This window comes from Apostichopus japonicus, chromosome 1, assembly GCF_037975245.1.
Source record: "Apostichopus japonicus isolate 1M-3 chromosome 1, ASM3797524v1, whole genome shotgun sequence".
Lineage (NCBI taxonomy): Eukaryota > Metazoa > Echinodermata > Holothuroidea > Aspidochirotida > Stichopodidae > Apostichopus > Apostichopus japonicus.
This window is the reverse complement of record NC_092561.1, coordinates 12652645-12666045: the sequence shown is the minus strand read 5'-3', so window position 1 is coordinate 12666045 and position 13401 is coordinate 12652645. Positions and strand designations below refer to the sequence as shown.

Genomic DNA, 13401 nt, shown 5'->3' with positions numbered 1-13401 from the left:
TGTTCCAGCCCTGGGTATTTGTTGATACCTTTCTGAAGTGGTTTATGAGATAGCAGTGCAACAGGCAACACACCGTGCAAATAATGAAAAGATAAATGTATGGAGTAGTGAGGATCTATACACACAGACAGGTGTAAATGATAGGGAGAGTGTAAAGGTTCAGCAATGGTGACAACAGTGGTACTAGCTACCAGACAGACAGAATATTAACAGTAAAAACAGGTAACTAGAAGTAGCCATGCCATTGATCACAAAACAGTACCATTGAATAGAAATATTTGAGAAAGTCAAACTTAATGACAAAAAACATAAGAAAACTTGCTTCAGGCTAACATTGTCATGTGTATGAAAAGCACCAGAACAAGTATATGCAAATATAATTTAAGATAAAACAAATAAAAACAGAACACCATGCCACATATACATAGTTAATATTTGGCAAAAACCTTCACTAGAGAGAATGTTCAATCAAAGGGAGCAGGTAATAAATCAAACAATTAACTCAACCTTAAGAGGCACATTTTATTACCTCAGAGGTTTCCTTAATAGTTGTGATATAAATAAATATATATATATATATATATATATATATATATATATATATATATATATATATATATATATATATATATATATATATATATATATATATATATAATACAACAGAAAAACTTCAGTCCTCAAAAGTATATTTATAAAAGGTCCAGCAGGAAAGAAAATATACAGGAGATTCCTTGTAATGTGTGCCTCTTCATAGATATATATATGTAGATATATGTTCTGATATAAGGATGAATATACATTATGTACAACACTGACGCAGTAAATCATGAAAACAACATAATGATATCATTACATATTGTTATTATGCTTTGCTGTGGTCTACAAAAGCTCTATATTTACAAAACTTAAATACACAACTTCTGTTGTTATCCTTCCCCACTAGAGATATAACTACCACTACTTGTCAGCAGATGACCTTACATTGTTAAATAAATTATGAGACTTTTTAAATGTCAAATATAGTTTGAAAATACTGAAAAGAGCAAACCAAAATAATGTGTGTTGTCAAGTTGAAAATCACATTAGGTTAGAATTTTTATATTAGAAGTTACATTATATCATAAGGAAGCCAATTATTGTGTATTACTTATTGCTGTTCTTGGGTTTAGTCCACAAGATTGTTACAAATGATAAATCCATCAATGATAAATAAAACTTGATGATTCACTACCTATGTTACTTAAATGTTTATGAAAATTATAACAAAAATTAAAACAATACTGATGGCATAAGTCAACATAGTTATTTTAAATTTCCTGCTTCCACTCGAGCTTCTCCTTCTACAGCATACATGCTTCATTATTAAATTAAGTCCAATTTGGGCTTAAAAGGCAACAAAAAATTCTCAACTGAGTGGCTGTTTCTAGTGCAATTAGTAATGGATTAATCTCTGAGGTGCCACTCTCAACAAAGGGATTACAGAACCAATGTAAAAACATATATTAAAACTCATATTTAAGGGACAATGGTTAGTACTATCATCCTTCAAGGGCAGTTGAAAGATGGTGAGGAAGTTGTTGTTAATTTGTCTTGTGGGTTGAATCATTTATTTCATGCTGTTATGAGTAACATCATGTGGTGTCAAATCAAGTGACAGACACAATGAAGTATTTGAACACCAAATGGCCCGGTGACATTCATCATGCAGAGGTTAATCACACACTCAGACTTGCTCCAAGTTTGCAGTACTCTCTAGTTCTATTCATTGTATATTATACATGGTGTGTTAATTCATTTCTTGAATTCATATTTACATATGATTACACACGAGGTCTGAAAGCAGATTGATTTGGAATGAAGGAATATATTTATCAAATTATGAAACTTTTTTATTTGTAGCAAAACAGAAACTTGACATTCTTAACTTAGAAAATACAGCTTAACTATGTATCTATGATGTAGCATGTTGTAGCTATTACTGATATGCTGAAAATACAACAAGGGTGAACAACAGGTTTTTCAACGTACCAGAAATGCGAAAGACAGGATTATAGTTTTTTATAGGTGCTTGCAGCAAGTCTACAATTAGTACTGTTGGGGAGTGCATAGGAAGAACCTTCTTACAATAACAACAAGGAAACAGAGGAAAGCAAACAATATCTCAGACTACCAGCAAGAGAAAAAACAATAAAAACAGAATAAGATGACACAAAGGAATGGCAATATACAACACTCATTCAGTCGCTAATGTTACAACCATTGCACAATACTAAATCCTTTGTTAGGATGTATGATGCAGTTTGCCTTTTCATTTTATTGAGAGAGATGCTGATGTCCACTTAGCAAAGAAAGGACAATTGTCTTTGTGTAAGCACCAATGTGGACTCATTCCTTGAAGGAGTTGAGATAGGAGAGTAGAGATGAATAAGTTCTGTGCAGAGAGATCAAGAAACCAACTACCACACTCTACAATTAGAAATGGTATTTAATGTTATTCTAACAAGTTGAATGACATCCACACATGCCTAGTTTACCTGTTTGGGTATGCCATTCTGTATATCCATAGGAGATCTGAGTCCTGTGGTCTCTGTTAAATCATATTTGCGTTCATAGCCAAAGGGTAATACTGGAACCTCATTGGTCTTGGGAGGTCCAGGCTCTATCATCTTCGTCCTCTTTAATTCTGCAGATAGTAAGAGCAGCAGGATTGATTAACTAACAACAGATAATTGTAGACTGAATGAGTAAAACATACCATAGACAGCCAAGAGACTGAATGAGTAAAACATACCATTAAAAGCTAAAGTTCTGTCTTATGTTTCTGAACATGTTAAAGCAGGTTTAATCTTTTAGTGATTTACTGAGCTGTGACAACACACATTGTAATTATACTTGTTTTTATTTGCCATTATCCACAGATAGACATGTATTCCAACATGAGCATTCACTTATTCATTGGTAAATATGAAAGACCAATGGAATTAATTTTCTGATGAAAAGGAATAAACAACTCACCACTAATTGTTTCCTGAAGTGTCTCAATAGTATAATCATCTTTGTAGCCAAAATCTTCTACCAACCTTTCTTGAAGATACCTTACTATTAGTTCCATGTCCTTCTTCAACAAAACTTCTACAAAACAAAATCATTTGAATTTTTTTTTACTATACATCATAGCAGAGCCTTCAAATTTACCTGGTCTATTTTGCTCCTCATTACCTCCTATTTACTTATGTATTTCACTAATTGCCGACAATTACTATCTGGCAAAGCTGTTGGCACAGGCGGCGCTATTCCCTATTGTGGCACAGGGGGCGCTATTCCCTATTGTGGCACAGGTGACGATATTCCCTATTGTGGCACAGGGGCGCTATTCCCTATTGTGGCACAGGGGGTGCTATTCCCTATTGTGGCACACGTGGCGCTATTCCCTATTGTGGCACAGGTGGCACTATTCCCTATTGTGGCACAGGTGGCACTATTCCCTATTGTGGCGCAGGTGGCGCTATTCCCTATTGTGGCACAGGGGTGCTATTCCCTATTGTGGCACAGGTGGCGCTATTCCCTATTGTGGCATAGGTGTCACTATTCCCTCTTGTGGCACAGGGGGCGCTATTCCCTATTGTTGCACAGGGGGCGGTATTCCCTATTGTGGCACAGGTGGCGCTATTCCCTGTTGTGGCGCAGGGGGCGCTATTCCCTATTGTGGCACAGGGGGCGCTATTCCCTATTATGGCACAGGGGGACCTAAATTCTTTGAATTTTCCAAAGAACTATAAACACATGAAACTACTACTTTCGAGTCTGTTTGCCACCACACAGGATAAGACTTGGTTTCATAAAGCTAAGAATGTGGATCAGCCAAACTTCTCTTCTGAGACCATATTAACCAGGTTTTCACAGTTAGACCAATGCTGACCTCAAATGACATCAGACCTCCACTACTAAACACTATGCATCATTCACATGAAAAGTATAACATCAATCCATGTTAAAGTTCTGAAAATATTGCAATTAACAATATTACACATTTTGAACTCTACTGACCACAAATGACCATTCACCTCTACTGCGGACAGCAGACTTCAATCTTCCTAACATGGGACATCAACCTACAATTTTGAGATCCATCCAGCTTTCCCAATTCGAGATAGCTTGGCATCACACACATGCAAATAAACACCATCCCATAGATTCCACATGCCTTCTTCTATGCTAGAAATCTAAATATAGGGTTCTAAATTTACTAAAGTTTACCAACTTACTTTTGTGCATTTTCATCAAGTTGTATGACATTGCAATGAGGACCTTATCACCATCAAGTATAAAGATGTCCCACAACCGTAATGTGAGTGGGAACGGCACCCTATCCAGGAAACATTGAAAGAACCATTTCATAGAGTATAGGCTTGTATGAATACCCAATTTATCCTGGAGAGAGAATCAAATCAAATGTTATTCACACTATTGACATTGATTGCTTGAATAACCAACTTGTCTTATAACAGAAAACACCTGACATCCAACAACACAAACACTGATCAGAATCAGAAGCACTTTTCAGAATTATTTGATAACAATGTGACTTAGATGGTAACACCTTCCTGAAATGTTAGAGTTTCAGCCTTCTTGTTTTCTCAATAGGACATCCATGTGTTTGACAGATTTACCAAGGGCAAGAGGGGGAAGATGTAAGCTTCCGGTCCGTTTCGCGACAGGGACCTGGCGTTATGTGGAAGGCCTGCGGATGTAAAGGAGATTTACCAAGGGCAAACTGCTCTACATTAACAGGATGTAAAGGAGATTTACCAAGGGCAAACTGCTCTACATTAACAGGATGTAAAGGAGATATACCAAGGGCAAACTGCTCTACATTTACAGGATGTAAAGGAGATTTACCAAGGGCAAACTGGTCTACATTTACAGGATGTAAAGGAGATATACCAAGGGCAAACTGCTCTACATTTACAGGATGTAAAGGAGATTTACCAAGGGCAAACTGCTCTACATTAACAGGATGTAAAGGAGATTTACCAAGGGCAAACTGCTCTACATTAACAGGATGTAAAGGAGATTTACCAAGGGCAAACTGCTCTACATTAACAGGATGTAAAGGAGATTTACCATGGGCAAACTGCTCTACATTTACAGGATGTAAAGGAGAATTACCAAGGGCAAACTGCTCTACATTAACAGGATGTAAAGGAGATTTACCAAGGGCAAACTGCTCTACGTTTACAGGATGTAAAGGAGATTTACCAAGGGCAAACTGCTCTACATTTACAGGATGTAAAGGAGAATTACCAAGGGCAAACTGCTCTAGATTAACAGGATGTAAAGGAGATTTACCATGGGCAAACTGCTCTAGATTAACAGGATATAAAGGAGATTTACCAAAGGGCAAACTGCTCTACATTAACAGGATGTAAAGGAGATTTACCAAGGGCAAACTGCTCTACATTAACAGGATGTAAAGGAGAATTACCAAGGGCAAACTGCTCTATATTTACAGGATGTAAAGGAGATTTACCAAAGGGCAAACTGGTCTACATTAACAGGATGTAAAGGAGATTTACCAAAGGGCAAACTGGTCTACATTAACAGGATGTAAAGGAGATTTACCAAGGGCAAACTGGTCTACATTAACAGGATGTAAAGGAGATTTACCATGGGCAAACTGCTCTACATTAACAGGATGTAAAGGAGATTTACCAAGGGCAAACTGGTCTACATTAACAGGATGTAAAGGAGATTTACCAAGGGCAAACTGCTCTACATTTACAGGATGTAAAGGAGATATACCATGAGCAAACTGCTCTACATTAACAGGATGTAAAGGAGATTTACCATGGGCAAACTGCTCTACATTTACAGGATGTAAAGGAGATATACCAAGGGCAAACTGGTCTACATTAACAGGATGTAAAGGAGATTTACCAAGGGCAAACTGGTCTACATTAACAGGATGTAAAGGAGATTTACCAAGGGCAAACTGCTCTACATTAACAGGATGTAAAGGAGATTTACCAAGGGCAAACTGGTCTACATTTACAGGATGTAAAGGAGATTTACCAAGGGCAAACTGGTCTACATTAACAGGATGTAAAGGAGATTTACCAAGGGCGAACTGCTCTACATTAACAGGATGTAAAGGAGATTTACCAAGGGCAAACTGCTCTACATTTACAGGATGTAAAGGAGATTTACCAAGGGCGAACTGCTCTACATTTACAGGATGTAAAGGAGATATACCAAGGGCAAACTGCTCTACATTAACAGGATGTAAAGGAGCTTTACCAAGGGCGAACTGCTCTACATTTACAGGATGTAAAGGAGCTTTACCAAGGGCGAACTGCTCTACATTTACAGGATGTAAAGGAGATATACCAAGGGCAAACTGGTCTACGTTTACAGGATGTAAAGGAGATATACCAAGGGCAAACTGGTCTACGTTTACAGGATGTAAAGGAGATATACCAAGGGCAAACTGGTCTACGTTTACAGGATGTAAAGGAGATATACCAAGGGCAAACTGGTCTACGTTTACAGGATGTAAAGGAGATATACCAAGGGCAAACTGGTCTACGTTTACAGGATGTAAAGGAGATATACCAAGGGCAAACTGGTCTACATTAACAGGATGTAAAGGAGATTTACCAAGGGCAAACTGGTCTACATTAACAGGATGTAAAGGAGATTTACCAAGGGCAAACTGGTCTACATTAACAGGATGTAAAGGAGATTTACCAAGGGCAAACTGGTCTACATTTACAGGATGTAAAGGAGATTTACCAAGGGCAAACTGGTCTACATTAACAGGATGTAAAGGAGATTTACCAAGGGCAAACTGGTCTACATTTACAGGATGTAAAGGAGATTTACCAAGGGCAAACTGGTCTACATTAACAGGATGTAAAGGAGATTTACCAAGGGCAAACTGGTCTACATTAACAGGATGTAAAGGAGATTTACCAAGGGCAAACTGGTCTACATTTACAGGATGTAAAGGAGATTTACCAAGGGCAAACTGGTCTACATTAACAGGATGTAAAGGAGATTTACCAAGGGCAAACTGGTCTACATTAACAGGATGTAAAGGAGATTTACCAAGGGCAAACTGGTCTACATTAACAGGATGTAAAGGAGATTTACCAAGGGCAAACTGGTCTACATTAACAGGATGTAAAGGAGATTTACCAAGGGCAAACTGGTCTACATTTACAGGATGTAAAGGAGATTTACCAAGGGCAAACTGGTCTACATTAACAGGATGTAAAGGAGATATACCAAGGGCAAACTGGTCTACATTTACAGGATGTAAAGGAGATTTACCAAGGGCAAACTGGTCTACATTTACAGGATGTAAAGGAGATATACCAAGGGCAAACTGGTCTACATTTACAGGATGTAAAGGAGATTTACCAAGGGCAAACTGGTCTACATTAACAGGATGTAAAGGAGATATACCAAGGGCAAACTGGTCTACATTAACAGGATGTAAAGGAGATATACCAAAGGGCAAACTGGTCTACATTTACAGGATGTAAAGGAGATTTACCAAGGGCAAACTGGTCTACATTTACAGGATGTAAAGGAGATTTACCAAGGGCAAACTGCTCTACATTTACAGGATGTAAAGGAGATATACCAAGGGCAAACTGCTCTACATTAACAGGATGTAAAGGAGATATACCAAGGGCAAACTGGTCTACATTTACAGGATGTAAAGGAGATTTACCAAGGGCAAACTGGTCTACATTAACAGGATGTAAAGGAGATTTACCAAGGGCAAACTGGTCTACATTAACAGGATGTAAAGGAGATTTACCAAGGGCAAACTGGTCTACATTTACAGGATGTAAAGGAGCTTTACCAAGGGCAAACTGCTCTACATTTTAGATGCATTGTATACAGTTTCATGTTGTTTCTCTTTGAATAGTACAATTCATAACAAAGAGATAGTTTCTGTTACTTACGTTATTTTACATTCAAATTTAATGACAGCACTGTTTACATCCTATGTGCAAACAGTAACTCATGTAAACGAGGTGAACTTACATACCATGTACACCAGAAGGAAACGGGTAAGTACAACACATAGGATATATGTAATGATGGCATATCAGTAACATTCTCATTATATCAACTGTTCCTGTTAATTGCTTCTTTTGTGAGAAACATATGAACAAAGGACTGGAATTGAGGTTTATTTCTTTGTCTCAGTATTAAGGGCCTTGTGAGAAAATCCTTATCAGCAAATGACAGAGGACAAATAAATATAAACAACATGCTTAAACTTGAGAAAATTGGAAGGAAACTGTAAGTGGGGAAACACATTAACAACACCCCAGTAAATTAAATAAAACTTCAAGTTTTAACTTCACTTCACATTCTACAAAATCAAAAGCTATGAAAAGCATTTTTTTATATTCTGAATTAGTGGTGAACTGCTAAAGCACAAGAAATGTTCCAGACCAATTCCTTTTCTCTGTGTTCTTCTTCTAATGATTTGTAGCATATAAAAAAAAATTGGCTTTTGACTAGTTACTCCTTTCATTATTTAATAGGAATATTAACAATAAATGCATCTTAAAAGTCAAATAAGCAGGAAAAAAACTGACGTAAACTTAATGTAGGGACAGAATCATAAACATTAAAACTGGTTTCCTCATCTGTAAGTTATAATAACCTGAGTCAAATGAAGTCAAGTGAAGAGAATCATGAAATCTCTAAACAGGCTATAACATTGACTGTAATAACCATTTGCATGTTACGTTTGCAAATTTGCTGTCTACAAATTTACTACAATTTACTGTAAACAGCCATGCAATTGTTCTTGAAGTCATTCCATACTCAGCATAAATGGTATAAAGATTATACTTACAAAGTCCATACTAAGCATAAATACTATAAAGATTATACTTACAAAGTTTTTCCTAATTTTTGGCAAGAATTTCTTAAGAATTGCTTCATGATGATCTTGATACCTCAAAAGCTTGGGAAAACCAGGAATAAACAAACCTGAAAAAGAGAGAAAAGTGGTATAAACTGAAGATCTGGAAACAAATGTGTTATTTCAATTAACAAGTAGTAACCAACAATCAGAGAAAATGATGGACAATAAAAACATCCTGATTGTCAATGAACAACTACTATTATGTAATTTAAGCAACATTGTTTGCTGTTGAGACAACTTAACTTTCAAAGAAGTTTTTGGGTCAACAAGAAAAACCAGCCAATCTTCTTAAAAGTCAGTGAATTACTTAATATCCTCCATGAACACTTTCCTTTTCATTAATTCAACTTAGGAAGCCAAAACCATGAACCCAAGCCAATTCCTTGACATTTTACTACTTGTTCATAAAGTCATCAAATCAACTAAACACAAGATCGTAGACAATGCAGTAATACACAATATCACAGCCCTCCCCTAAACACAAGATAGCAGACAATGCAGTGTTACTCAACATCCCAGCCCTCCCCTAAACACAAGATAGCAGACAATGCAGTGTTACACAACATCCCAGCCCTCCCCTAAACACAAGATAGCAGACAATGCAGTGTTACTCAACATCCCAGCCCTCCCCTAAACACAAGATAGCAGACAATGCAGTGTTACTCAACATCCCAGCCCTCCCCTAAACACAAGATAGCAGACAATGCAGTGTTACTCAACATCCCAGCCCTCCCCTAAACACAAGATAGCAGACAATGCAGTGTTACACAACATCTCAGCCCTCCCCTAAACACAAGATAGTAGACAATACAGTGTTACACAACATCTCAGCCCTCCCCTAAACACAAGATAGCAGAAAATGCAGTGTTACTCAACATCTCAGCCCTCCTATAAACACAAGATAGCAGACAATGCAGTGTTACACAACATCTCAGCCCTCCTATAAACACAAGATAGCAGACAATGCAGTGTTACACAACATCTCAGCCCTCCCCTAAACACAAGATAGCAGACAATGCAACACTTTACACAACATCTCAGCCCTCCCCTAAACACAAGATAGTAGACAATGCAGTGTTACACAACATCTCAGCCCTCCTATAAACACAAGATAGCAGACAATGCAGTGTTACACAACATCTCAGCCCTCCCCTAATACCAGATAGCAGACAATGCAGTGTTACTCAACATCTCAGCCCTCCCCTAAACACAAGATAGTAGACGATGCAGTGTTACACAACATCTCAGCCCTCCTATAAACACAAGATAGCAGACAATGCAGTGTTACACAACATCCCAGCCCTCCCCTAATACCAGATAGTAGACAATGCAATGTTACTCAACATCTCAGCCCTCCCCTAAACACAAGATAGCAGACAATGCAGTGTTACACAACATCTCAGCCCTCCTATTAACACAAGATAGCAGACAATGCAGTGTTACACAACATCTCAGCCCTCCCCTAAACACAAGATAGCAGACAATGCAGTGTTACACAACATCTCAGTCCTCCCCTAAACACAAGATAGCAGACAATGCAGTAATACACAACATCTCAGCCCTCCTATAAACACAAGATAGCAGACAATGCAGTGTTACTCAACATCTGTCCTCCTATAAACACAAGATAGCAGACAATGCAGTGTTACACAACATCACAGCCCTCCCCTAAACACAAGATAGCAGACAATGCAGTGTTACACAACATCTCAGCCCTCCTATAAACACAAGATAGCAGACAATGCAGTGTTACTCAACATCTCAGTCCTCCCCTAAACACAAGATAGCAGACAATGCAGTGTTACACAACATCTCAGTCCTCCTATAAACACAAGATAGCAGACGATGCAGTGTTACACAACATCTCAGCCCTCCCCTAAACACAAGATAGCAGACAATGCAGTGTTACACAACATCTCAGCCCTCCCCTAAACACCAGATAGCAGACAATGCAGTGTTACACAACATCTCAGCCCTCCCCTAAACACAAGATAGCAGACAATACAGTGTTACACAACATCTCAGCCCTCCCCTAAACACAAGATAGCAGACAATGCAGTGTTACACAACATCTCAGACCTCCCCTAAACACAAGATAGCAGACAATGCAGTGTTACACAACATCTCAGCCCTCCCCTAAACACAAGATAGCAGACAATGCAGTGTTACACAACATCTCAGCCCTCCTATAAACACAACATAGCAGACAATGCAGTATTACACAACATCTCAGTCCTCCCCTAAACACAAGATAGCAGACAATGCAGTGTTACACAACATCTCAGCCCTCCCCTTAACACAAGATAGCAGACAATGCAGTGTTACACAACATCTCAATATATGCTTTGTCAAAAGAATTTGAAAGCTGATTGTCATGTAAGTTAACAAATTTACTTGAAATGTACTTGAAATCAATAACGCTAAGCCTTCGGCCTTTTTATTAATGAGCGGATGGCTGGTTCGGAAAATCAGGGGTTCGGATGAAAGGGATTGGATAATCAGAGGTTTACTGTATATACTATACATGAAATTCTAGATAAACCTCTATTTCAACTATGTGGAGTTCTCAGTTACATAGCTCCATTACTTGGTGACATGCACAAGATATCAAAGGTGGGGAAGGGAGCCCAGATTCAAAATTCCAGACTGATTTAATGGAAAGGACCAGGAGCAATTCAGGGATTTTATTGGGAAGTGGGTGTTGCATGGGATCACTGAAGTTGACTCCCACGTAGTAAATTGGGAAGAGGATGTTGCGTGGGATCACTGAAGTTGACTCCCACATACTTAATTGGGAAGTGGGTGTTGCGTGGGATCACTGAAGTTGACACCCACATAGTAAATTGGGAAGTGGGTGTTGTGTGGGATCACTGAAGTTGACTCCCACATAGTAAATTGGAAGTGGGTGTTGCGTGGGATCACTGAAGTTGACTCCCACGTAGTTAATTGGGAAGTGGGTGTTGCATGGGATCACTGAAGTTGACTTCCACGTAGTAAATTCCTCCTTACCATGCATGGCATGCTTTGTGTCTGTGAGGATGATGTGCAATGCCCAGAATGATTCCTCTTCATTCATGTACATGAGCAACAAGGCTGCGATTTGGCTCATTCCCTGACAGTAACCCACCTCCTGAAAGAAATCAGATACAAGAATTACAATAATACAGATGCAAACAAACCTATTCCACATGTTGCTGATTACTTTAAGTTCTTGATCTTGTATATACACAGTCAAGTTTGACTTGTACTATAAAGTAATACCAAATGTTGATTTTTAGTTTTAATACCAAAGAAATATCAAAGTGACCTATATGTAATCACCTGATAATTACCAGCTTAGCTTATGGTCACTGCTGACAAGCAAATTATCCACTTTTAACATTTATGGAACAATTGAATATTAATAATTTTGTCAAAAAAGCTGCAAATGTTGCTAGGAGTATCATCTATGGTTGCCACATGGGCTTTCAGTAAGTGGCACAGTCACAAGGATCCTTTCACTTGTTTTATCTAGTGATATATTTCATTGATGAAAAAAGAAAAGTCTAAATATCCCACTAACATTCTTTAAGAATCATTTTGAATGCTGCTATGAAGAGAACCATGGACAGAACCAAAACTCACCGTATTATACATCGAGTAAGCTGCGAGTAAATGAAACAAGGCTTGTTGCTTTATGCCATACCTCTCTCGAAACATTATATGGTTCCTAAAAGTTCTATTCACATCTAAATCAATTTGCCTAATATCTGGAGACAGCCTACGAGCTCTCTCTTTCATTATCTGGAATGAGAAAAAAAGGAGATGCATTAAAGATAGCAGGCAAGCATTCTATGTTTAACAATATTGGAAATTGATGCTGACATTGAATGCAATGTGTCTCTGGAGTGTGGAGAACATACACAAACTGGCATTGAATTAATGATGAGAAGAGAATCACACCCAAAGTAGAAATATCACACAAATGGCTTAAGTTTGAGTATAAAAGTAGAGTTCTTAGTGTAACTCTGTTCCTAATACAACCTTTTTACAAACCAAATGAAACGGTAAACCCAAAACTTACAGGTTTGATTATTTACAAACGAGGATACTAACCTCCAACACCTATGCACTCCAATCCGCCTAGCCTACAACAACTGGTAACATTCTTGCACTGCACAGGCAATGACCATCTACGTGACACTGCCCTCGTTCTTCCAAATCTACCATTCCAACAGGTGTTATGATAAGTACATATGTATTGGAGACAGGTAAGAGAGGAGTAAATACACACTGACATGATCCAATGGTACTGTTGATGACTCACCAAACTAAACAATGGAATGATTGAAACATTTACACTATAGTAGTGTTTCCAGCATTTACTGTTATACTTGATTCACAGAGGTCCTTTGTCATGAAAAAAATGGCAGCCATTTAGATTTATAGGCTCACAAGATAAG

General features: G+C 38.0%; 1 protein-coding gene across 6 annotated transcripts in view; it reads right to left on the bottom strand.

Moving 5' to 3' along the window:
• The window catches only part of LOC139967778 (USP6 N-terminal-like protein), a 62006-nt gene that overhangs the window by 11385 nt on the left and 37220 nt on the right, over positions 1-13401 (bottom strand). For all 6 annotated transcript variants that reach the window (XM_071971872.1, XM_071971881.1, XM_071971889.1 and 3 more), the window contains 6 exons: positions 12584-12742; positions 11969-12089; positions 8930-9024; positions 4269-4434; positions 3019-3135; positions 2538-2686 (listed from right to left, as the gene is read on the bottom strand). In XM_071971872.1, the coding sequence (XP_071827973.1) occupies positions 2538-2686; positions 3019-3135; positions 4269-4434; positions 8930-9024; positions 11969-12089; positions 12584-12742 (807 nt within the window). The remainder of the gene's footprint in view (positions 1-2537; positions 2687-3018; positions 3136-4268; positions 4435-8929; positions 9025-11968; positions 12090-12583; positions 12743-13401) is intronic.